General features: G+C 43.3%; 3 protein-coding genes across 3 annotated transcripts in view; 1 reads left to right on the forward strand and 2 right to left on the reverse strand.

The window, feature by feature from the left end:
* The window catches only part of LOC136056703 (scale keratin-like), a 211,789-nt gene that overhangs the window by 148,121 nt on the left and 38,926 nt on the right, over nucleotides 1–24,742 (reverse strand). The gene's annotated exons all lie outside the window — the stretch shown is intronic.
* On the forward strand, nucleotides 9,344–11,314 carry LOC136056684 (keratin-associated protein 5-4-like). The gene is made up of 2 exons (XM_065748987.1): nucleotides 9,344–9,364; nucleotides 10,448–11,314. The coding sequence occupies exon 2, from the start codon at nucleotides 10,473–10,475 to the stop codon at nucleotides 10,761–10,763; it is 291 nt and encodes a 96-aa protein (XP_065605059.1). The 5' UTR covers nucleotides 9,344–9,364; nucleotides 10,448–10,472; the 3' UTR covers nucleotides 10,764–11,314.
* Nucleotides 13,003–14,485, reverse strand: LOC136056713 (scale keratin-like). Its single transcript, XM_065749025.1, has 2 exons — nucleotides 14,465–14,485; nucleotides 13,003–13,747 (listed from the first exon to the last, which is right to left on the reverse strand). The coding sequence occupies exon 2, from the start codon at nucleotides 13,724–13,726 to the stop codon at nucleotides 13,418–13,420; it is 309 nt and encodes a 102-aa protein (XP_065605097.1). The 5' UTR covers nucleotides 13,727–13,747; nucleotides 14,465–14,485; the 3' UTR covers nucleotides 13,003–13,417.

Here is a 24,742-nt window from a genome sequence, read left to right on the forward strand (position 1 = left end):
GCTAAGGAAAATTGAAAGGGATATTTCCAAACCTTCCCTGGGAAATTCCACAATGGATGTCTTCATTTTATGAGACACCACTAGGTAATTAATCTCCAAAATGTTTGCTCAGGTGAAAAACTACATAAAAGCTACAGGGTTCAGTATATCTCAGGAAAACTTATCGAAATATATTGAGCTGGAAACAAAACTGCGTACATGCAAGTCAAAAAGTGGAAAACAATGAGGTGTTATAATGCTATAACATTTTAATAAGAATAAAGTTCACAGTCACAATCCAACATGATACGGAAGGTAGAAGGAGAAGGAATACATACAAAGATGAATTTATGCTGAAAATCACTTCGTTTTGTTGGTGCCATTGACTATCATTTTCAAACTGTTCCACTATGCTGAGTTGAGCAAATCAAAGAAGACCAGATGATTCACTTTCTCTTTGGTATAGCTTCAAAAGCAGTGAAGTGAGAAACATATCTAGAGGAAGACCAGGGCACAGCACTCCAGATTTCATTAATGAAAGAACTATAAATGAGTTGTCCAAACTTGTGTCATGCCCTGCTTCCCTTATGTTACCAGAGCCCCACAGAGTAAAGGAGACAACAGGGAAGAAAGAAGAGAAAACAAAATTTTAGAAGAACACTGAAGACGTTTTTACAGAAACACTGAGCTCCCCAAAACTGCTTTCCATCGCTGTTCAGGACTCAGAGCTTCTGCAAGCCATCTCCATAGCACAGTCCATGGATGCAGTCATCAATTCCCAGTCCTCATTTCACATGAAATCCTTTAGTGTTTAGCAAGTGTAGTAGGGATAGCAGCTGCCGAAGCTGTACCGGCGGCTGTAACGTGTGGAGCAGGGGGAGTAGCAGCGGGAGCTGTAGGAGCTGTAGGAGGGGTAGCAGTCCCGGTAGCTGCTCAGCCCCCAGGAGCCGCGGTATCCGCAGGGGCTCCCGCAGTCGTAGTAGGTGCGGTAGCTGCAGGGGCTCCCGCAGTCGTAGGTGCGGTAGCTGTACACGCTGCCGTAGTTGCAGGGGGAGTAGCAGGAATCATCCCACTGGTTCTGGTAGTAGAAAGTCATCTTGGTGCGGTGGAGGGAGGTGAGCCTGAAAAAGCAGGAGAGGGACAGCCTGTAAGGTGATGCTCCTAACAGAATCTCGAATGCTGCAAACATGCAGTGGGGGAGAGAAACACAGCAAACCAAGGCACACTGCCGAAACTCCCTTTTTGCTTGCCTATTGTTCAGACCTAAATTGTAATGCTGCCTTCCCCATAGCACTCCATCCTGCACAGCTTCCTGAGCTCTCCCACCCAGTCCCACTGCTGCTTGAGTTGGATGGGAGCTGTCAGGGGATAAGTAAAAATGTCCTTCATAGCTGTACTGAGATAAAGACTTCAAGGGAAAAGAGAGCTATGCACAGAGCTGAGACACTAAAATATTCATGAAAACATAGGGAAGACAGAAATTCTTACATAGAAATAACACTCATCAAATCACAATCCTAACTCCCCGTGCATTATCTATAGCACCTGCAGCTCAGTGATGAGAAGGGATAGGAGGGGAGAGAAAAAAGCATTAAACTCCTCTTTCCATTTCCTGCTCGCTTTCCTAAATCCATTCTGACTTACCCACTTCTGCAAGGAGCTAAGGCAGGAGAAGAGAATGCAGAGCTGACAGCAGTGCGGGTTTTTATAGAGCAGCAGTCCCGCCCAGCACGTGGCCGAGCCCCGGGTAGGCTCCAATTACAAAACGCATTTTGCTTCCCGCATGACTCCTCTCATTGATATACCAGTTCTCCCCAAGGTTTCTGATTATTGGCCCTGTCCTGCAACATGCAGGCTACACCCTCCCAGTTTCTTTCATCTCAAAACTGCAACAATTAAGTCTTGGTATCATCACGCTACGTTCGCTTGTTTAGCACAGCAATAAACTGAAAGATATGCTAAGACATCCGGATTGCCAAATATCCTATTTTTGGATGCTCAGCTTCCAAAATAAATCACATTTTAGCCCATGCATTTTTCTATGTTTGTTTGTTGGGTTTTTTTTTTCCTGAAATTCCTGCGGAAGAGGCAATCCTTCAATTTCAGGTATTTCATAACTTTAATCACATGTGAAGCAGCGTGTTCCTACCAAAACCCTTCTGACATTTCCTGTGACTAGCAAAGGGAGAGACCCTCTCTGTGGTCTTTTGGAACAGGCTCCGCAGGGAAGTGGTTGAGTCTCCATCCCAAAATCTGTTTAAAAGCCTTCTGGATGTGCTGCTCTGGAACGTGATTTAGTGGTAGGTCTTTAGATTTAGGGTAGTATGGTTAGGTTGAGGTTGGACTTGACAGTCTTGAAGGTCTTTTCCAACCTAAGCAATTCTATGATTCTGTAACACCATCACACAACAGGATATTGCTGGGCTGATTGATTCAGCTGGAAAATTGGCCTATAAACTTTAGAGCGGTATGCACGTGACGTATTTTGAGGAAAAAATTATTTCAGAGACCCAATTCCGAAGCTATGAATTGCAACTGTAATAAAGCACAGAACTGGGTAGCCCGATATACGTTTTTAGTAACTGTGTTACATAATATTGGGGCGTTCTCCAGTAACATGGCATTAATATTTAAATAACAAATCTCTTTGTACACGGAAATGTTAATAAGTATTAATGAAGGCTTTGATATTCAAAATTTAGAGAAAGGCCTAGAACATCTGTCACGCCTGTCATTATCCTTCCTTCAGATGCAAGTAAACAGCCGTGTTCAGAGGTGAAGGTCACCAGGAAAGGCTGGGATGCTGCTGCTCACCAGGACACATTGCGCTCACAGCACTCAGCATTATTCACTGTCATTAGCAGCATGAAGCTAAACACCTTGACAACATTACGAAGATGTCACGTTAAACAATCTTTGGCATCTGGAGGGCTTCTCTGGAAAAGTACAGTTATTACCGAGATATGTTTCAGTTTGTTTTATTTGCTCCTTTTATTGTGTGAATCATTTATTTTATTTTTTATTTTTTTGTATCAGGGTGTAAACTGTAACTAAGCAGATATTTGGGATCCAAGTAAACAAACCTCACTTGGGCAAGTTCTGCAGAATGCTGAGTGTGAGCTTATTTCAAAGCTGGAAATTGCAAATGTCAATATCTCTGCTTGAAAGACTCTAGATTTATTATTGATTGCTATGTGCCTTCATTTTACTCTTCCCCAGAAATCTCATCTCCAGCTCCTTATATTGTTCAAAACCATTTCCACAGCTCTCCCACCAAAAGGGATCCCAGTTTCCCCAGTCCCATTCCTATTTGGTCTTACAAGGCAGCTGTTCAAGTTTGTTAACAGTAATTGATGGAGAAGAGCAAGCAAATCAGATTTCCAACAGAATAACCTTCTTGTGGCTGATCACAATATGCAGTTAACACATTTGTGAATATCTGATTGCAGTGAGGTAACACCAGGCATCTCCACTGTTGCAAACACCTTTCTCGTACTTCTCCTTTTGATAAGCAGTTTGAACAAATAATAAATAAAAATAATGCTAATATTCTGGCCTAAAATTTTGATTTTGAAACAAGAGTAAAGAAAGAGAAATGCTTTCTACAGACTATAATTTCTGAAGAAAATAAAATTGATGTTCTTTCTTCTCAAACATATTCGGAGTCTTTGCAAAATTTATTTACTGAAATTTGTCCATTCCTCCAAAACTGGAGTTGCTGATGTCAATCAATTCTGTTCTCCATATCCTTCCTTCCCTTTCCGGTTATAGCTCAGATTTCACCACACCAATTCCACAAACATAATTGTCCCAGGAAGTTTGAACATGAAAGAAAACTACAATGCAATGTCATGCTTTTGGAAGCCAAGAACTGACTAATAATCACAAACCAAGAAAAACAATTACATCAACTGAAGGGTGACGCGAGTAAGAAAATTGGTTTTGTGATGAATGTGAGTTCAGTAGGTTTGGTCAGATACGTATATAAAAGGGGCAGAAATTCAGGGCTCTCTACTCGCATCTCCTGGCTTACGTTCACATTGAGCTCGGTAAGTGGGACTTAATGCAGTGCCTTTATTGCTGTGTAGATGCTGTCTTTTTGCTATATTGCTGTAAAGAGAGGAGTTAGACTTGAAAAGAGAAAGCTGTGATTTCATAGCCATGCGAGTGCAGTTCTTGTTGTTAAAAATGGGACACTGGGACAGCAGTATAAGCTTAGAAATGGTCACCTCCAGCAGTGCACTATCAGAAATTTCCTATTCTTTATGCAATATGGAAACATATTGAATGTCTTTATTTTGCAGTGAAAAGGCATAGCATTATTTTGATTGCTTCAGACAAAATGTTAGCGTTTATTGAAGGGATAACTAAGGAGTCCAAACAAACTAACTGCTGTTTGCAGCCGAGTGCTGCCAGTGTACACAAGGGAAGAATTCCCTTCCTGATGTGTACTCAGCAGTGGCTGAGTTCATTCTGGAACCGATGTCTGTTCCCCACTGGATATCATGGAAAGATCAGACATCAGTATGGGTGAAAAGAGATGAGCACCTAATCCTCCCATGGTGCAATCTACAATACTGTTTTAAATTGGACTGTTGATTCCGAGCAATGGCAACAGGAAAAAAAAAAAAAAAAAAGCAATATGAAATGTTTTTAAGGAGAAAAAGAAGGAACATAAACACAAAGAAGTAAGCTGGGCAAGAGGGAGCCAGGGCATAGCCTTGAGTGCAGATATTTGGTTGGTTCCTGTGCTACGCTTTCTCTCCTCTCCCCCATTCCCACACTTCCACGGGGTTTGCTGCAAAAAAAAATAAAAAAAAATTACTGAGTAATCTCAGAGACCTCAAACTCTTCTTCCCTCCTGCTGTTTCAGGCTCACCTCCCTCCACCGCACCAAGATGACTTTCTACTACCAGAACCAGTGGGATGATTCCTGCTACTCCCCCTGCAACTACGGCAGCGTGTACAGCTACCGCACCTACGACTGCGGGAGCCCCTGCAGCTACCGCACCTACTACGACTGCGGGAGCCCCTGCGGATACCGCGGCTCCTGGGGGCTGAGCAGCTACCGGGACTGCTACCCCTCCTACAGCTCCTACAGCTCCCGCTGCTACTCCCCCTGCTCCACACGTTACAGCCGCCGGTACAGCTTCGGCAGCTGCTACCCCTACTACACTTGCTAAAGTAGAAATAGCGATGCTCCAGTGAGAATTTGAGCTCTTGAGACAGTGACTGCGGTTAGGAATGGCACTAAAGCGCTTTCACCTCTCTCCAACCTCTTTGAGCAATTTCAGATAACTTGCATTAGGGTTAGCTTTTGCTTCGTAGACTTCCTTGGTGCTTATGCTGCGTGTTTCGGTGCAGAGCTTTGCACCAGGAGGTGTAGAGCTCGGCCACAAAGCAAAGCAGGTGCTGTGAAGTGTGGAAACTGCACTTAAAGAATGTATGCATCCCGGGATAGTCCTCCTTTTCTGCTTTCCTGTAGTTGCTGTATACATCGCTGCTGCTTCTCATTAAAATATCTTGCATCATAGCATTGCTTTCTGTGTTCTTTTAATGTGCTGGCTTTCTTTCATGCTTAGCATTGTTAATTATTTACCCAAGATTTAGTCAAAAGAAGCCACTAGCTTTTCAGATCTGCAGGTTTAAGACCTGTGGAGTTCAAGGTGACAGAAGGCATATCAGGCAACTCAAATTCTGTCTCCTTCAAGGCAGTCCTGAATGCTTTTTCTATTAAAAAAAATAATAATAAATAGAACTAGATAGAAATGTGAAGATCTAAGGCAATTTGATCAGCAATTGCTGATTACAACCAGCCTAAGCTACACTACATTTGAGGATCCAAAATGCAACCAGACAGACTCAGTATGCCCAAATCCTTATGCATTTTGCAGCTCCTAAAGTAGACACAGAACCACATGGGAACCCACATCACCTGTTCCTAATGCACAGTAAGGTTTGTATATTGCCATTTCTCCATCAGAAGTACCTTGCATGGCCAATGTTGCTTGTGCAAACTGTGAGCCAGCACCCTGCCCTGCCAGGGCTCCTGTTGGGCACAATTCTTCCTACCCAGGCCATTGGGAAGAATTATTTCACATGAGAGGATGAGAAAGTTGGTCCCCACACTATGATGAGGCTATGATGGGAAGTCATCCATCCCCATACTTAACAGCAGGACATATGACAGAGAAGAGCTGCTGCAGGCAAAAGTGATGGTCAGCTCGATGACAGAGGGATGAACCTACCAGGATGGTTCCCAGGCTGGAATGGTTGGTAACCACAAGGAGGCTGACTCGTGCCAGAGATTTTCCAACAGGAGAGGTTTTTCCTCCCCATCTGCAAGAGTTTCAGTCTGGCAACACAAACCAGTCCGTGGGAGGTGAAATTAGGGGCTCTGGATGGTGTTCCCCAGTGGGTGGATGTTTGGAAAGGGATAGCTGCAGAATTCCCTGCCTCATCCTACGGCATGCCTGGAGCAACTGATCCCAGCAGAGCAAAGAAGTGAGGCACAACCTACACATTTATCCAAAAGCTCGTTCAGGAGGTTGGCAGAGCACATGACAAAAGAGGAACAGGAAGAAAAAGAGTCTGTGAACCCAAGGTTAACAATTCCCCCATCTGGTCTCCAAGGAGCACAGGGTACTTCAGGAAAATGGTTTCAGACAAATCATCCTCTGAGAAAGGCTGGCTGCATTCACCACGCTGAACTGCTTTACCAACTCCCTTTCATTGAAAATCAGTCTGAAAACACAAATCGGGGACATGTTTCCCCCACGTGGTCATGGACTGAAATTCAGAATCTGAAAGTCTTCATTTCGTAGTATCTCTGCTTTGTGCATAAATCTGTTTTGAAACCGTAAGAGAAGATATCACTTCATTTAATGTATTGTGACTCATGCGTTCCAGGTTAACACGAAGACAGTGGAAATAGATTTTCTTTCATTTAATATTCATAGAATCTAATATTCATAGAATATTCATAGAATATTCAGAGGAAAAGAACTCTAAGACCACACAGTCCAACTGTCCATCTACCACCAGTATTTCCCACTAAACCACTTATTCCCAATATTCAAGTTTAAATTTTGTACACAATGCAAAAAATAATTTAAAAAAATGTTTAATATTAACTGAAATGGCATAGTGGTGTTTTTACTTATTTATTTTATGAAATCAACATCAAAAATATTTTAAAAAATCAAAAAAAATTATATTAATAAATATTATACAGCCATTTTGAGATTTCAGAATGAACTGGGGAAAAATATACAAGGGTCATATCTCAAAAAGTGTTGGTTTTCTTATTTTGTGAGTACACACACATGGATGTACCCTATCTGCATGGATTAACAATTACATTTCTTATTTTTATCTAGTCTTACTATGGGCAGGTTAGGAGATGAAACAACTAAACATGCAGTGGCATAGGAGTTCAAGAGAACATGGAAAAATCCATCTTGAAATAAAATATCATTTTTCAAAACCTTCTCAGAAGTGTTTTAAATTCATAATTGCAAAAACGTGTTTTTTCTTGGTCCTTAAGTTAGTTCTGGCTTAAACTCTGCTACAGTACTGCTTGGAAAAAATGCTCCAAATGAAGAAATAACGCCAGAGATGTCAGCTGTCTGAGAAATGAAGATGACAAAAAGCAATTTAAGTCTTATGGGGATTAAAACCCTCAAACAGGCAATGGCGTCATGAATCAGAGCTCTTAGCAGCTACATATACATGCACACATATATATAAATATACATACAGAAAGGAAATAGGAAAATGAATCATGTAGTCTGTATTTCACCGTTGTACTTGCTTGTACCTCAAAGAATATCATCCAGAATATCACCAGACGATGCCAATGTAAATGATGTTTCATTGCAGTTGTGTTAGCAACATATTTAGGCATCAAAACGGTAATCATTATGTTACAGAAAATCTCACTGATGCTGTTTGCTGCTTCACCCACCACCGCCCTACCGGAGGAGGCAGAGCACAACACATAAAGACAAGAGCCTTTTTTTTTTTCTCATCAAATACCTCCTTGGATGACCTTCAATGCAGTGAGCCATGCCTAATTTGCATATTAAATGAGGATAATAACAGACATTCTGGAAATGCTGAGCCTCATCAAAATTTATGGTATCAATGTTCTTCCAAAACAGTCATTAAATTCTTAATTTAGCTGCATATTATTTAATTCTCGCTGGTTGGTTAGGTGCTGTAATGTTGTATAACAATCAGCAGTATGGGGATGGGACCCCCTGGGCTGAGCTCTCTGCTCTCATCTCCACATCATCTCCCAGGGCACCATCACCACAAGTCCCACCTGATTTCTCCCTTCCCAGCTTAGCAAAACCCCCGTTGCCATGGGGAACTGCAGCACCTCAGCAGCATTTTTGCTCCGTTGCAGCTCGTTGCAGAGGCACGGACTGTTTGGGCACCTTGCTGCTAGAATATCCTCCTCCTGCCCTCTCCAGAGACCACTTCCCACCTGCACGGAAGCATGGTCTCCATCCTGCCAATGTCCCTGGTCCTCCTGAGGGATCCTTCTCCCTCTTTTCCTGACTGATTTACCAATGCAAGGATGGCAGGATGCCCAGCTGCATTCTGCACTGCCACGTCCTGCCCTAACGCTTGCCCCAGTCAATGCTGGGACACCGTGAGACATGGATTTGTGCAGGATTTTCTAAGAATTTCTTAGAAATTCTGGAAGAAGAGAGACTAAAATAAATAAATAAAGACATTAAAAAGGCATTAAGCCTTAAACACATTGCTTGGATGCTCATTTAATTGATTCCGTTCTCATAGTGCATATGCCAAATTATAGACAGGAGAAGAACCTGAAGGAATCAATGGAACGCCTGTCATTAATTGTGACGTAAATGAATCAAAATACTTGTCAAAGGCCCTAAGCACATGCTATAATGTCTCTTTCCACCTCAGGTGTTTCAAGTCACCTTAAAATGTGCAGTATTTGCCTCCCTTCTAGGGGCGTAATGTAAAAATACACCAATGGGTTCCCCAGGTCCATGGGCAGCACAGCTGGTACTGCTCTGCTCTGCGTACCTTCCATCTCATTTCCAGTCCTCTCTCATCAGTTCCCAGAATGCCATTTGTCCTTGAAAGCTGGAAGATGAAAGAATCCCACACACTGTAATCACAATTTGTTACCTGAGGAATGCGAAAATTGTCCTAAACGTCGAGGAAAACAATTATAGCAATTGAACTGGTGATCTGCTTCTGATATTTGTTCCATGACTACCAAGCAATGGAAGCGTGCAGGGAACCACGCTGATTTCCATGGGTCTGAGAAACCATATAAAAGCACTCCCAGCCCTGAGCTCCCCACACTGCTCCTCTTGCTTTACTCTCCTCAGTCGACTCGGTGAGTGCAGACCCCATTGGAGACTAAATTAACATAGAAATAAGCTTGTTACTAACATGCTCTGATTTGTAACAACAGTAGAAATATTGTCCTGTAGTTTTTTAAGCTGTTAAGGTAAAAAAAAAAAAAGAAAAAAGGAGGGGCATTGATGGGTGAGCACTGAGACAAAGGGATTTGGGTATCATTGGTGAGATGTTCAACCTTGAAACAGGCCAAAATTGAGTTATTTTTGTTTCTTTTGACTTGGTGACAGTCAGCACTGGCTGAAATGATGGATAATGGGCAGAACTGTGTATTAGCCAAAGTAGAAGCTGCTGTTTTATGGAAAGATGTTGCAATAATGAATGCAGGCAGGTCACATTAATTGCTCTACTTGTACCCTTGCTAGAACTGGCAAACATAGGGTGGGTGAAACAAAGTCAGAAACCAGTGTCAGACAGAACAAGGAATAGTGCTGAGATGAAAAGCAGACAGGGAGATTGCGTGCTCCTAGGAAATCTGTCAGCAGATCCCTCTGGTTGTGATCCTGGTCACCCTGCTCTGAGTGGCTCTGCTGGAGCAGAATTGGGACCAGATGGACCCTAAAGTTCCTCCAGCTGTGACTACTCTGCATTTCTGTGACTTCATTAACGCTGAGACAGGTCCACTGTGCATGGTTGTTTCTAAAATCGTCTGAAAACACCGTGTGGGATTCCTGTCAGCCATTAGGACACCCACACGTGCATGTCTTGAGCTGCAGCAGGGACTGATCTCAGCTGCCCATCTTGGGAGCTCAAAAACCAAGCGCTCACAAACACCTGCATTTGGATATCTGCATCTGCAGGCTGCATCTCCTGTAGCAAAAGTCCAAAAATACAAGATGCAGCATTCATGTTTTAAGAATAGAACTTACAGAATAGAAACTGTCTCAGTTCTGAGTCTAATAAGGGCAGGAATGGTTTGGTTAAAACAGATGGCAAAAGCACATCCCAAGACTGAGAAATTTTTTCAGCTTCTCTCCAAATCCCCTTCCTCACACCCCCAAGCCACTGCTGCTCCCTGCAAGATGACCCCCCCCCCCCCTTCACCTCTTGCTGTTTGCAGGTTTACCTTCCACCCCCACCCCAAGATGTCCTGCTACTACGTGTGCTGCTCCCCGAGCTACAGGACCGTGAGGACCACCCGCCGCACCTACAGCTGCTACAGCCCCTGCTACACCTCCTGCTACACCCCCTGCTACACCTCCTGCTACAAACCCTGCTACACCTCCTGCTACACCTCCTGCTGCAGCCCCCGCTACATCTCCTACTGCAGCCCCTGCTACACCTCCTACTGCAGCCCCTGCAGCTACCGCAGCTGCTACACCCGCTACTACTACCCCTCATACCGCAGCTACAGCTCTGGGTGCTGCTACTACTAAACCCGACCCAACCCAGCTCATCTCAGCGACGTGTTCAGGAGTGATGATCCCCTCTGGCAGCAGTTGAAGTTACCACCATGGGGAGCTTGGCTGCTTTCTAGGATCAATCAGCACTTCTATTTTATTTGTCCTTTCTCCTTCTTTTGCACTCTTCAGCTATGAGCTCTCTTGATAGCCTCCTGCATTTAGACCCCTTTGGCAGCGGTGAGAACAACTTGCAGTTCTTCTGAAGCTTCTTCCAGTTGCCTCAGCAGCATTAAAGTACTTCTGCATCAGGAAAAAACTAACCTGTGTCACCTGCATTTTCACTAAAGTACTTCCAGCAAGGTGCTGCAGCACTACGTAATGGAGAAAAATTCCGGCTGTGCCTCCTTTGATCTGGATTTACAAGTACCTTGAGAACAAGCAACACAGCTTCAACAAAAAAGAATGTTCTGTACAGTGTAGCATAATGACTCATCGACTCCAGCATGCCGAAACTATAATCTTTCTGTATCTGTGTCAACTTCTTTTCTTATTGCATTAAAATTCTCTGTGTGAGAAAAAAAAAATCCAAGTTCCTGTCTTCTTTTGTCAGTCCCCTGGTTACGTGGATATAGGGAGAGCAGTGGCACACAGGAGGGAATTTCTGTCCCTCAATGCAGAGCAGCTGGCCCAAGGAAATGTGCTGTAATCTTCCCCCTAAACTGCAGAATTTTGAGGAATTCCACGACTTCTCCTTTGCCTTCATTAAATTGAAACTATTCCAGATTTGAGGTTAACACATTTTAGCATAATAGGGCTGGTAATATCTTCATTATAATGCTTTAAAATAGAAGAGTAAGGCCCAGATCTTTATAGAGAATACATAAAAGATGTTGAACAGTCATATTCCTACAAACCAAATTCAGGTTTTAAACTGGAAGAGGGTAGATTTAAAATAGATACTAGGAAGAAATCATTTTCAGGGATGGTGGGGAGACACTGGAACAGGTTGCCTAGGAAGGTTGAGGGTAATCCCTCCCTGGAAGCATTCAAGATCAGGCTGGATGGAGCTGTGAGCAACCTGGTCTAGAGGGAGGTGTCCCTGCCTAGAGCAGGGGGCTTAGAACTAGATGATGTTAAAGATCCCTTCCAACTCAAACCATTCTATCATTCTATGATATGATTCTATGTTTTATTCTTCTCGAAGAAGAGTTTCCAACCCTATTACCATCTATGAGACAAATTCCATTAGCAGCTGGTGGAATTTAATACATTTATACCTCACTAAGAAGAGAGAGAGAACAAAAAATTGGAAGAAAAAAAAAAAAGAGGTGGCTTTTCAAATGAAACAATACATTTAAAATAGCTCTCACAGTCCCTAGGGCATTTTGTCAGCTCTTGGTGGCCACAGCCCCAGGCCAGGGAAGTGGTGAGGAAAGGGCCATCATCATCCACACCACACAGCCACAGTCATTCATTTAAGTCAACCCTCTGCCCATAAAGGGCAATGAAAAAAGAATAATAAGAAGAGTTAGGAAAAAACAGACATGATCCAGCTGTCTTCTACACTGTGTGCTCTGAGCCTGCTCCCATGATCCTGCAGAAAAAAACACCCTGGTCCCATCCCTTCCCTTCCCTTGGAGTGCTGGACATCTATTTCTTCTAGCAATGCATTTAATTTGTAGAGGGAAATTCCTCCTACCTCGCTACTGGGAAGCCCCTTATTAGGAGGCTTAAAACATGAGCTCATAAAACACGAGTTTCTTCCAATATTAAAAACAGGACTATCTGTTAAGTACAGATGTTTGCAATCACCTGTATACCCTCTTCAAAATCACAGAATGGGACTTGTTGAAAGGGGCTTAAAAAGACCACCAAGTCCATCTTCCATAGGAAAAGGGAGCGTGGATATGGCTCCAGTGGTCCCAGTGTCACAAGTGCAGGTCACAGCTCCTGAGGAGTCCTATCCTAATCACATCCCATTAGCCCAACAGGAGCACCCAAGTGTTTAAAACGAACCATTGGTTGGAAGTGCACAAAGGAAGAGCCTGGCTCTCTTGAAAAATGCAGAAATGCAGCTGCAAATGGCCACACTTCCCAGAGTCAGGAGGACAAAGCTCTGTGGCAGAACCTTGCAGTGCACCAATGTACAGATAACTTTCAGACATCCCATATGTAATGTTCTTGATTTCTGGATATTTAAGAAATGGAAGTGAAAAATTAAAACCAAACGAACAAACAACAGAAATACAGTATTGATGAAGAGTAGCTTTTAATATGAAAGGCAGACATAACACCTGAAGTTGTACAGAACAGAAAGACTACATTCCCCAAGACATGGTACACCATGCCTGTGCCATTCATTCAGAATATATTTTGTTCATCACTGCAACAAACTCAAAAGCCAGACACTCCAGAAGCATTTCTGGAGTTTGCAGAGAATGGGTGTTGAGGAGAAGCAAGCTTTTGCTCCAGCAGTGGATGAACAGGAGAGTTTGGAAGGCAAGAGAGCAAATAGAGCAGGAGAAGATCAATCATTCTGAGCAGATGGGCAGCAGAGCAGAGCCTCAATGCCTCCACGAAGAGAAGCTGCTGACACTGGGCTCTGTGCAGCAGAAAGATGCTGCCAAGATTCACTGTCAGTCCAGGCTGGGGTTAATCCTCACATGTCAGCACCGTTCCTGCCAGGTTTACCAGCTCCCATAGCCGTAACGTTGACCGTATCGTGAACCGAAGTGATGACCGTAGCGGCCGCTGTACCAGCTTGGGTAGCCATAGCAGTCCCCATACAGGCCCCTGTAGCCAGCATTCAGACCTCCAAAGCCATAGTGGTCCCTAGAGCCATAGAGGCCCCAGTGACCATACAGACCATCATGGCCATAGCGGTCCCCAAAGTCGTAGAGGCCGCTAAAGCCCCTGTAGTGGTAGGGGCTGCTGTAGTAGTTGTGGAAGCCCCTGTAACTCTGGGGGAAATAGCAGTCATCGAGGAGGAAAGTCATCTTTCTGCACAGGGGGCAAACCTGGAACACAGCAGCATAAAGAAGAGCCAAAGTGAGAAATGCTTCCAGCTGCAATCACAGCTCAGAGCCCAAAGCCTTCTTCAAGTGGTCCCATGGGACCAGGGACAGATGCAATTTCCTTGTTACATCCCTTCTCCTATTCTCCTTCTCTCAGCTTTATCCATTTACCATTGTCAGTTTTTTTTTCCCGTTTACCCACACATCTTATATCATTTCATTTCCTTTCTTGCTTACCAGCTGTGGAATAGATCTATTACAGCTCAAAACTTTCCTGCTGCTGCTTCAGGATTTTTCTTAGCGAATATGATGAGGAGTTATCAATCCTAAATTTCTTTTAGGATATCAGCTTTGAGTACAGCTCTGCATTCCCAAATTTGTCAAGATAGTCTTCAGGAGAATTTCAAGGAAAGAGCTTTAAGGTTAAGTAAAGCTTGAAGCATCTGGTGTTGGCTGTGACAGCACATCACTGTTGTTGGATCCAGAGCTCCAGTTCATGCTGATTTCAGACTGGGATCTGCAGATGCTAACAGCCCACCCAAGAAGCTACAAAGTCACTAGCACACATCAGAACACCTAAAGCAGCTCCAAAGCATTGAACCTGCCCACTCTGCAAAGCTGTAAGCACAGGTATGAGACAATAAAACTTGAAAATTCAGGAAGCCACGATAATCTTAACGAATTATTAAGCCAACATTTCTAATTCTCATGGAAGCTTACCGAGTTCACCAGGAGGAGGAAGGTAGGAGAGCTGATGGAGTGGAAGGAGCTCAGAGCCCTTTTTATACTGTTTCTTTGCCCTGGCAGCTTATCTAAGACGCCTTGCATATTCAAAAGGTTTGTAGCCTTATTGGTTGGAAAACAAATTTGCCTGTGCTCATCATATCTTCAATTAATATAATTTTCTTCATTGTTTGGGATTATTAGTGTGTTCTCAGCCTCACTTAAGTCACATGTATTACAGGTTTCTTTCATCTTACAGTGTTCTAGGTCAACTACATTCCTGATACCATTTTATTGTCTTCGCTGTCAAAACTTAAGTTTATTTAAATATAATACAAAGGCATTTATAAGCTCCAAGCCATTAGAGGGAGAGAAAATTTCATTAAAATGTAATATTTTTCTACATCTGGAAATACTGTTGACCAAAAACGCTGATGTGTGAAGCAGGGGTTTCTTACTCAAAGGTAATGTGAGCATTTCTTCCGGAATTTTCTGTTACACTACAGAGCAACCTCAGCAAATAGAAGCAGCACCACCAACAAATAAATCTTAATTACATTCCTCCAAAATGTTGATCGTGAACAAAAGTCACACTGCTGCGTAAGCAGAAATAATGTCTTCAACAAAAAAAATGAGACTACTGCATCATTTGCACCTTAATTCATTAGAGAACATGACCATGAGCTCAGCAGAATGAAATGAAGAAAACAAGCACGAACTAGGACTGGAAAATAACAATAAGGATTTGGGGAGATGTGCTAAATGTTGCTTTCCAAGACAGTATTTTAACATTATCTTAGCAAAGAATCAAGCTTGTGTATCAAATATGGTAGAATCATGAAGAATACTGGAGTTCGCTGCAGACCTCCTTGCGTGACCTTCACCTAATTTCCTCCGTTAATTTGAATATAAAGTAAGGATAATAATGAGCAAGCAGAATGTTGAGGCATCCTCAGAATTTTGAATACCAAAGCACTTCATAAACACCCATTAATGTTTTCAATTTGCAAAGTGTTGCAGTACTTTAATATTAATAGTTTGTCACCAAAAGACACCACCAGATTTAATAATATGGTCAATTACAACATACAAGCTCTCCAGTTTCTATGTCCCAATAAGGTGATGCACTGTATGTTCTATTCAAGTCAAAAGCTAAAAAGCCTTTTCCAAAATAGGAAGAAATACGTGGGAATATTCTTAAAGCTGAATTTGAGACTTTTCTTGAAAATCAGAGTTATGGAGTGAGGAACAAAACCAACACTGCTGGCAAGAGAAGCCCACCAATATCACCAGGGACTAAGCACAGGTCACAGCGTCGCTGAACAGAGAATCTACAGCACACTGTATCTCAACACATCAGAAAAAGCCTACTCTTCTCCTTTCCATATGGTACCATAAATGAAAAACCAATTAGAATGGTGTACCTACATAAAGATTGCGTAACCGGTAATGGCCCTAACATACCATCTACCCAACTACAAAGAATTCCATGCAATTTTACTAAAAATGTGCTGAGCCTATTTCTTCCTGTTTTAAGATGAAAGAAATTCTGGAGGTATTACAGGCGTGTCATTACATCGAATTTGAAAAATATGAAAATCACTGACTCTGATTACATCAGTTGAAGGAATACTGCACGCAACAAGATCTATCACGTAACCAACACCGGAGTTCGAGAGGGTATATATACAGACCTCGAACTCCAGAGCTTCATTCGCTTCTCTCGAGTTCCTCTCCTCGGTGAACCGGGTAAGTCCACACTACCTCTTCTCTACCCTCTTTGATATGTCTTTGTGTGTATATATCTGTACTCATGCTGGTGCTTTAAAAATACACGTGTGTGTCAGTTCTCAGTTGGTAGATAGAGTGTTTTCTAAGTATTGTCAGCCACTGTGTTTTGTCTAGAGAGTCTGTGGATGCCCCATTCTTGTGTTCAAGGTCAAGTTGGATGGAGCCCTGGGCAACCTGGTCTAGTAACAGATGTGGATGTTGGTGGTCCTGCCTGTGTCAAGGGGGTTGGAACTTGATGATCTTTAGGGCCCTTTCCAACCCAAGCCATTCCATGATTCTATATGAGGAAAAAGGTTTGGGGGAATTCAGACTAGGCAGACAAATGAGGTGGCTAAGAGGTAAAAAACCTGCTGGTGAGAACGTGGGCAGCGTCAGCACATTCTGTTTGCTCCAGCTGAACTTTGAGCATTTTGTCCCACTGTCGACAGCGCATGTACTCATTCTGTTCCCTCTTGTGTCTTTCAGCCTTCCCTCCAACAACCAGCAATGACTTTCCACAGGGAATTCTACAATGACGAGCACTACTCACCCTTCTGCAATGAAGACCTGCATGGTTTCTGGGGCCTGAATGAGCACCGACTCAGGCACCCATATGGCTTCCACCGGGGCTACCTCCATGACAATAACCAGCACTGGGGCCCATATGGCTACAACAGAAGCTTTGGAAGTCTGTATGGGAACAGGAGCTTGAGTGCTCATGGGGGCTATTATGGGCATGGGGACTTTGGTTTTGGGCACCGCCACCCCTTTTCTCAGATTGGCCACAGATACTGGTATTGAAGCTGCTATCCATGCTAACCAGCAGAAATAGCAGTCAAGAAATGAGACAGATCCTTTGCTTAAGGCCATGGTGCTGAGAAACGCTGAGTACCCACACCTCTGGCTGGGTTCAGTGAGATGTGTGGGTGCCAGACGCTACCCTATATGTAACCTTCTAATATTTCTATCTCTTCTACTTATCACTCTAAATGGCAGTTTGAATTACAGCAAGTATTGAGGGCACCCTTACAGCGTGCTGAAAATCTTGCTTTACTCCACTAGGTGGGTTAGAAAGTTTCCTTTTAAATTAATTCACAGCCACTTTGTATTGCTATAGTGGTAGATATGGTCCTATGTCAACAAGGATCAGACTTTAACCGCCATGAAGAAGTCCACTTTGCTCAACTATGAACTTCTCCAAAGACAACGTGCAGAAAAAACTCCAGTTACATATCCACACTGCACCTCATACGGCAGCAACCAGAATTTATGAGCAACTTTGAGCAAGAAACCTCCCTGGACTGACAAACTCCATGAGGAGAAAGCATCATTTGGCATCAGACACTCTACTTGCTGAAGACCCTGTTGTAAAACTGCAAACTTACTCTTTCTGTAACTTCTCACCCTTTATTCATTAAAATGACTCTGCATAGTAACATCGGTTGTCTAGTCTTCTCCTTTTGTCTTTGCTGTCACACCAGCAGAAGGGGACCAGCAGCAGTGCCACTGACAAAACATACACTAAGATGGAAGCTTAGACTCCAGGTGCTAGGGAGCATTGTCAAATCTCCATTTGAAATACTCCAGCCCCAACTTGTTTCCCAAATTAGGAAGAAGTTCTACCATTTAATTAACTCCTGAGTCTGGATTTACACAACACTTCTCCAGAAAATCACCACAGTTGTCTGTCTGTACTAACACGCATATACTCCTGGAACAAGCTGTGTTCTTTGCTTGGAAAAAAAACTTCCAAAATAAATATTATTGAGTGGAACGTAAATTCAGGTGGTCTGACAAGGAAAGATAGCAATGCTTCTTAGGGTTAGAGAAAGACACCTAAGAGAAAAGACCAAAGACATCCAAGTTATGACCTCTGCAGAAGTCCTCTGCTTTGCAAACCGAGCAGCCAGGCTGTTCAAGCAGTTCCTGTCTGCCTGTATTATGTTCCCTTGGAACATTGAGCTGTCTTGATTTAGATTTAAAATAGTAAAGATTATAATCTGGCACGAAATGAGGCTGTTTAACAAGCACAGCCTAGACATAACTGCACGGAGCCCATACAAGCCCACTTACACATCAAAGACATCACCAAGAGTCAAAAAGGTAGTTGTACAAGTGACTTTGAGGGGACACCTCTGGGCTGATTTCAGAAAGATACCCTACATACCCCTTCTCTCATGGTACCTACTCACATGAGCATTTTATCAGCTGCCAGAGCTGAGGTCAGAAGCCGACTGGTGGAGCAGACTGCTGAAGCTGTTTTTGTAGACAGAGAAACGATGATAGCTGGCAAAACAGTCCCTTTAGATGCTCTACCTCCTGTTAAGCCCATTTCTTCATATCCTTGGTGCTTTTGTGTAAAACATTTGACCTTAGACTGAAACACAGCAGAGGACAAGACCCATAGACCCAGTTCTTCATCTGAGAAGGAGCAGCCTCAGGCAGAAGATGGGCCAGGCCTGCCACCTTGGCCAGAGTTTACCACTTTGCCCTACTTTGAGCAAGATGGAGTCAGATAGGGACGCCCTGGCGAGATTGTAAGGACAGCACCCTCCACCCTCGCCTCTTAGCAGGACACAGGCAGCAAATCACTGCAACCCTTTGAAACAGGCAAAACTGTTGTGACGCCTTGTATAATCCTGCTGCCAGCTGCAGTCAGCAGCAGGAAGGGCAGGGCTCCCCAGGGAAAACCTTGAGAAGTATTTGAGGTTCCCACCACAATAACTTTAGCTCATCTCCCTTGGGTGCCTTTAATTACCAGGCAGCTCTGTACCCATCAGGAGCACTGGGGTGATCATAGCAGTCCCAAATCACAGAACTGCAGCTCAGACCATCTCTTAACACCTCTGTGCATCAGCCAATAGCACTGATGCTCACCTCGCATGGATGAATCCTAAGGTCTCCAGCAGTTTCTCATACACCTGTTCACAATAGTGGGTAAAGAGCACTTCCCCGTTTTATAGGATTTTTTGCCCTAAGGCTTTAGAACAGTCATATGATTAGAGGAACTTTACCTGCCTGAGAGCACCACAGGGGACAGCTGGCTAATTTAGTTAACAGAAAACTAACTCCTATAATTTCCCTTAAACTTCCGAATGGCAGTCTGCAGCAGGATGTACTTACTGCATGCATGTGGGAAACTACCAATTTAGATGCACCTCGTGAGCAGCCCACATGAGGCACGCTGCAAAACAGTGCCTCCAGTGCAAAGATACACTGCCAGAGAGAGAAGCACTTTTAAAGGACGAAACAATATTGGATGGGACACTGGGTCCCTGTCTGAACATCTCCAGAGGATTTCCTAGATTACCTGGTGTAGGGAACCTGCTTTGGCAGGGGGGTTGGACTCGGTGATCTCTTGAGGTCCCTTCCAACCCCTATGATTCTATGATTTCTTAAACCGTAACACAACAGAGAGGCTCTCAGCATGGGAATCCTGCTTTATCAGAAGCAGCAAGAGAAATAAGAATCATTTCAAATCTCATTGTATTTTGATGAATATTCCACTCTCTTAATGCAAATAGTGAACCTAAGATGTGAAAGATGCTCCTACTATCTTATAAACCACGCCGGTGTCCTCTTCAGATGTTTAATATCTAAAGGAATGAAAGGTACACTGCAAATAGTTCCATAGAAATCCATCAGCAAAACTTCCCACTTTTACTGGCGGTTTGGTGTTTTGTGGTAACTGCAAGTCTCAACCTATTACGCAGAAAGGGCAACTTTGCACTCAAGTTTATTACCAAGTTTTATTTCCAAGCACACCATGAGCAAAGTAATAAAGATCTCTTCATCTGACTGTTGAGGTTTAGGGGATTTCTTTTGTGGGGAAGGATTTATGTGGTTGGAGCTGGTTGAACCAACTCATCCAGCAGTCAATTACACGCTATTACGGTGCCCGCCTGCTCTGTTTTCTTTACATAAGGATACTCCTCTAAAGAGCTCCTACTCCCAAATAATCTAACATTCTAGCATTATTATGCAATATTGCTTTATACCATTTCTTTGACAAACTCTTTATAGCTGTGCAATGTTTCAAACGCATACAACAGCACAGAAAGTCCATGAAATGTTTATTAACTATAAATTCCTGAGGAAATCTGAAAGTCCATAAATGAACTCAGTAAAACAGTAAAGCCTGAAACCAAACTCCTGACATTGGTTTCTTCCTAGGAACGCCAATCTGAACACACCTCTGCACCCATGCTCTTAGCACTGTTGTAGGGAGGTTAAGCCTGATGATACCTGGCAACAAAAACCACACTGAAAATAAAAGCCAGTCTTGATTCAGGAGCTTCACATTACCAGGAATAGAAGCAAAGCTGTGGGCAGCAGCTTTGCTAAGGGACAGCAATGGCAGAGAGGTGCTCACAACTGCTGCCAGATCTCTCTGGGCTATTGCTGTCCTGAAGCAGAGCGATAGGATCATCTCGATGCTTCAGGACAGAGATGAACTGGGAGCAGAGGAACACACAGACGCACACACACACACGCAGAGCCCAGGAACATATTGCAAGGTCATGTTTAATGAGAAAGAAGCAGATCACACAGAGGCAGAATTATATGGTGCAGATTACAAATTGCTTGTAACCTGTGATTTGATGCAAGATGATTCATGTAATAGCTGATGTTGTTTCCTTATTGCAGAGGCAGACGTAAAGCACAGAGCATGGGCTGGTTGACTCCAAGACCCTTTCTTACACCTCATTACCCACAGAAAGCACTGACAAAGCGAGCTAAAATGGGATCTTTGCCTGATCCCTTCACACTGTCACAATGATACCTACAGGTGTCCTACTGAATTACAAACTCAGTCGACTGCATTGAGAACAGAGTCCTTAGAAAGATGGGAAAGCATTAGAAAAAAGAAAAGAAAGCAAAGGGTAATAGGAGGAGGATGACAATGGATTCTTTTTCCTCAGAAGATCGGAACATCTACAGATGCACTTCATTAAGAGCCTCAAAGGTTCTTCGGTTCTTCCAAATGCTGAAGCTTCAGCCACAGGTCTACATCCTGCTCAGCATCTTCTGGATATTCCTCTTCCAGCAGGTCGTCGCTGGGTTCAGCATGGTCTGCAGCTCCCAACTGGGTACCCCCGTGACCACCGGGCACCTCCAGAGACCTGCAGGCCCCCAGGAGCAGGGGCACCACTGAGGCCACTTCCAACTTCAGGGGCTCCAACAGACCCCACGGTGCTCTGCTGCGGAAATGTGCTGAGGATTGGTCCAGGGATGGTGACAACCACCGGTGGAGGGTAGATGACCACAGTTGAATCAGGGCACTGCACCACACAGGGCTCGTTACAGCTGTTGGCGACGGGCTGGGGCACAGCCACCCCACACAGCGAGGGGCTGCCATCAGTGCACGGGCTTAAGGAGTGCGTCATTTGGGAGATGGATGATCTGAAGTGCAAGGGAACAATATAGGAAGAAGGAAAAAAATTCTTACAAGCTCCACGATCAAACATTAGACTACAGAACTACCAACAAGCAAGAGGGAAACACAGAATTTTTCATAGCTGAGTTCTGGGAAGACATCACCTATAAGGCTTATATCGAACTCCAGATCTGAAGAACGGGAGTTCATAATCCAGACAGCACTGGAAGATCAGCATTTACCAAAGCCAGCAGCTGAACAGCCACAAGATGATATATAAATAAAGAAAACTTGGGTTTGATACTACAGAACACTTGCATAGAATTTACCCTGACTTAAAACAAGAAAAAAAAAAAAGATTTCTTTAGAAAGAGGAATTCAAATCAAGCTTACCTACTGCGCAACAGAAATAAGAGAAATGGTCAGACACAGCTGTTGCTGAGTGTTTTTATACTCGCTTTTAGACTGCCCAAAGCACCTGAGTCACCAACATACACAGCATCCCAATCAATTACTAAACACGTTTCTTTCAAGACTTAACGTCGTTAATGAATGTCAATTGTTTTTAATAAATCGCACTTTGTAATTATTAGTTTGTCCTTCCTTCCCCCTGCGACCTGTGTGTTACCACTCTCCCATCTATTTCAAAAGCTGACATGGAAGGGAATGCTCTGAATGTCAGAGAAAAATCTGAAGGACTCTATCTTTCCTATGCAATATCTCCTCCACAAGAGGACTCAGTAGCAAACAGCCAAATAATGACTTGGAAGAAGAGGTCTTTGACTCAGCCCAGGAAGGGTTGCAAAAGTGAGGGATATGCTGCGTTCTTGGCATGGGGAAGCTGTGTTCATAACTCTGTGATGCAATCAGGCTAATGCAAAACCTGCTCAAAGCCCGGGAATTCTGTAGAAATCTTCAGTCTGAACTCTGGAGCAATGTGTCCAAATAAGTCAGCACGGCTTTTCCAATTAGACACAAGGCATGTGTGTCTTTAAAAATGAAATCTTTGACCAGACAAAAAAAAAAATTAAAAAGAAAGCGAAGAAAAAAAATGAGACTATGTAATATATGAAATTAAAGCATGCTCTACAGTGAAGATATAAATCATGACCTGATTAAGGACATGACAAAAAGGCAATAGATAGAGTGTGGCTTATGCAAGAATTTGACAGGTCACTTTTGCCAGCAAGTCATTTGTTCAATAAAAGGGCACCTTAAATCCATTATAATAACACATTACACATCCAGAACATTGAGTTCCTTTTGCTGATGAATCGCCACTGTCAGCATGGGGTTATCATCTACATTAAGCACACAGATGGACGCTGAGGTTCATCAACACTCAGCAGCAGAGTCAGCAACAGATGCAATGGCTTGCTCCGTGTAGATGGCTCCCCATGTCCAACTTGTCCAAGGTGATTTACACTTTGCTGCTCTTGTGACAGTAGAGAGGACTGGTTGGGGCTGTTGTTATAGAACCCTCATCTCAAAGCCTTCCCTCTCTGAACAGCAGCACGTTCTCAAGTAAAAGACATGGCAAAACTGCAGAATAGTTTCTGCCTGCCAACAAATCTCACAGGAAACCTCATATCAGACAGGTAGAAAAATAACTTGGAAGGACAGTACTAGACCCCATTCCCTTATCTGTTAATGGGAGGTAGAAACCTCTGTCAAGATTTTTACATTCCTTTAATTGCAAGACAAGATTTATCTTCATGTAATCCTTGATCATTATGGCCCCAGGACATTTGTCATTCCTTTGGGGAATTAGCTCTGCCTTTTCTATAATAGAAGATAACCATGAGAATTGCAACATATGTCTTTGTCTCAGCCAAAATCAGAGAGCAACTTAACCCCAACGTAAGTCCATAAAAAAAAAGTTAATCATCACTTTCAAGTTAGCCAACTGAAGACAGAAGAGCTGAGTTTTCTTTTAAAAGTGTATTAATAACATTGCATTGAATGAAAGACAAGATGAATCCGCTCTGCCTACACTCAGCATCACTGCAGGGCCCACGTGCAGCACACAAAGGCCAACACACACAGTAGGTGCACAGGTACCTTATGAAAACATTCACAAGCACATCGTAAAAGCTCATTAATGTTCTACACAGACAATGTTGTCATATGGATGTTTAACAAGAGCATTACAGCTCAAGCACCACCAGTGGTCAAAGAAAGAAGTGATGCGTCAGCTGCTGAACTGCAGCCAAGTGTCACTGCCTAAAGCAGCCAGAAGCAAATAAAGGAGGACAACAGCATGTGCATCGACTCAATTTAATAGCTTAAAAACGTTTGGGAATTAAATCTCAGCACCTTAAGAAGCAAAAGTATAAAGTGTAAACATAGAAATTGTCATCCTCGAGTCAAGAACTAGACAGAAAGCACTCGAGATGCAGATGAGCCATCAATACCTCCAGGTACTCAGGTGCTGATAGAGTGTGGAGTTATTCAGCATTTAGCTGTAACTATGGGATTTCTCAGTCAGCAGTTGTGTGTTATATTTACAAGTTCCATGAAGTCAGGAAGGGAAATCATTAAAATCATAGAAACATTTAGGTTTGAGGGGACCTTTAAGATCACCTAGTTCCAGCCCCCCTGCCATAGGACAGGTTGCTCGCAGCCCTGTCCAGCCTGGCTTTTAGTGCTTCCAGCGAGGGGCATTCACAACCTCACTGGGCAAACTGTTCCAGTGTCTCACCACTCTCACAGCAAAGAATTTCCTCCTGATATCAAGTCTAAATCTCCCCCTGTCCTGTTGCTACCTGCCCTTTTAAAAGGTTTTAAGAATCAGCCAGCAGTTGCCTAAGGAGATACTCTGAGCAGAAAAAAGGGAAAGAAATTGAAAAAAAGTGAATTTTGGCAGAACTGCCATTACAACTCATGCCATGACCTGTATCAGAGCTTGTACACATAGCTTAGCTTTGATTTATTGGTAAAGTAAGGGCCTTCCCAGTTACCACACCCATGCAGACCTACATTTACCCAAACACAGAACAGAATAGCACTGACAGAGGCTCTGAAACGACATCATCATCAGCGGACCCCTTCGAACTCCTCATAACTGCCCATTAAAATTGTACAAGAGCAAAGAAGTTCAAGATGATCTCCATTTCAGCAATCATGGG

Source organism: Cyrtonyx montezumae, unplaced genomic scaffold (assembly GCF_038088225.1).
Source record: "Cyrtonyx montezumae isolate F1298 unplaced genomic scaffold, pur_monq_1.0 scaffold_57, whole genome shotgun sequence".
Taxonomy (NCBI): Eukaryota; Metazoa; Chordata; class Aves; order Galliformes; family Odontophoridae; genus Cyrtonyx; species Cyrtonyx montezumae.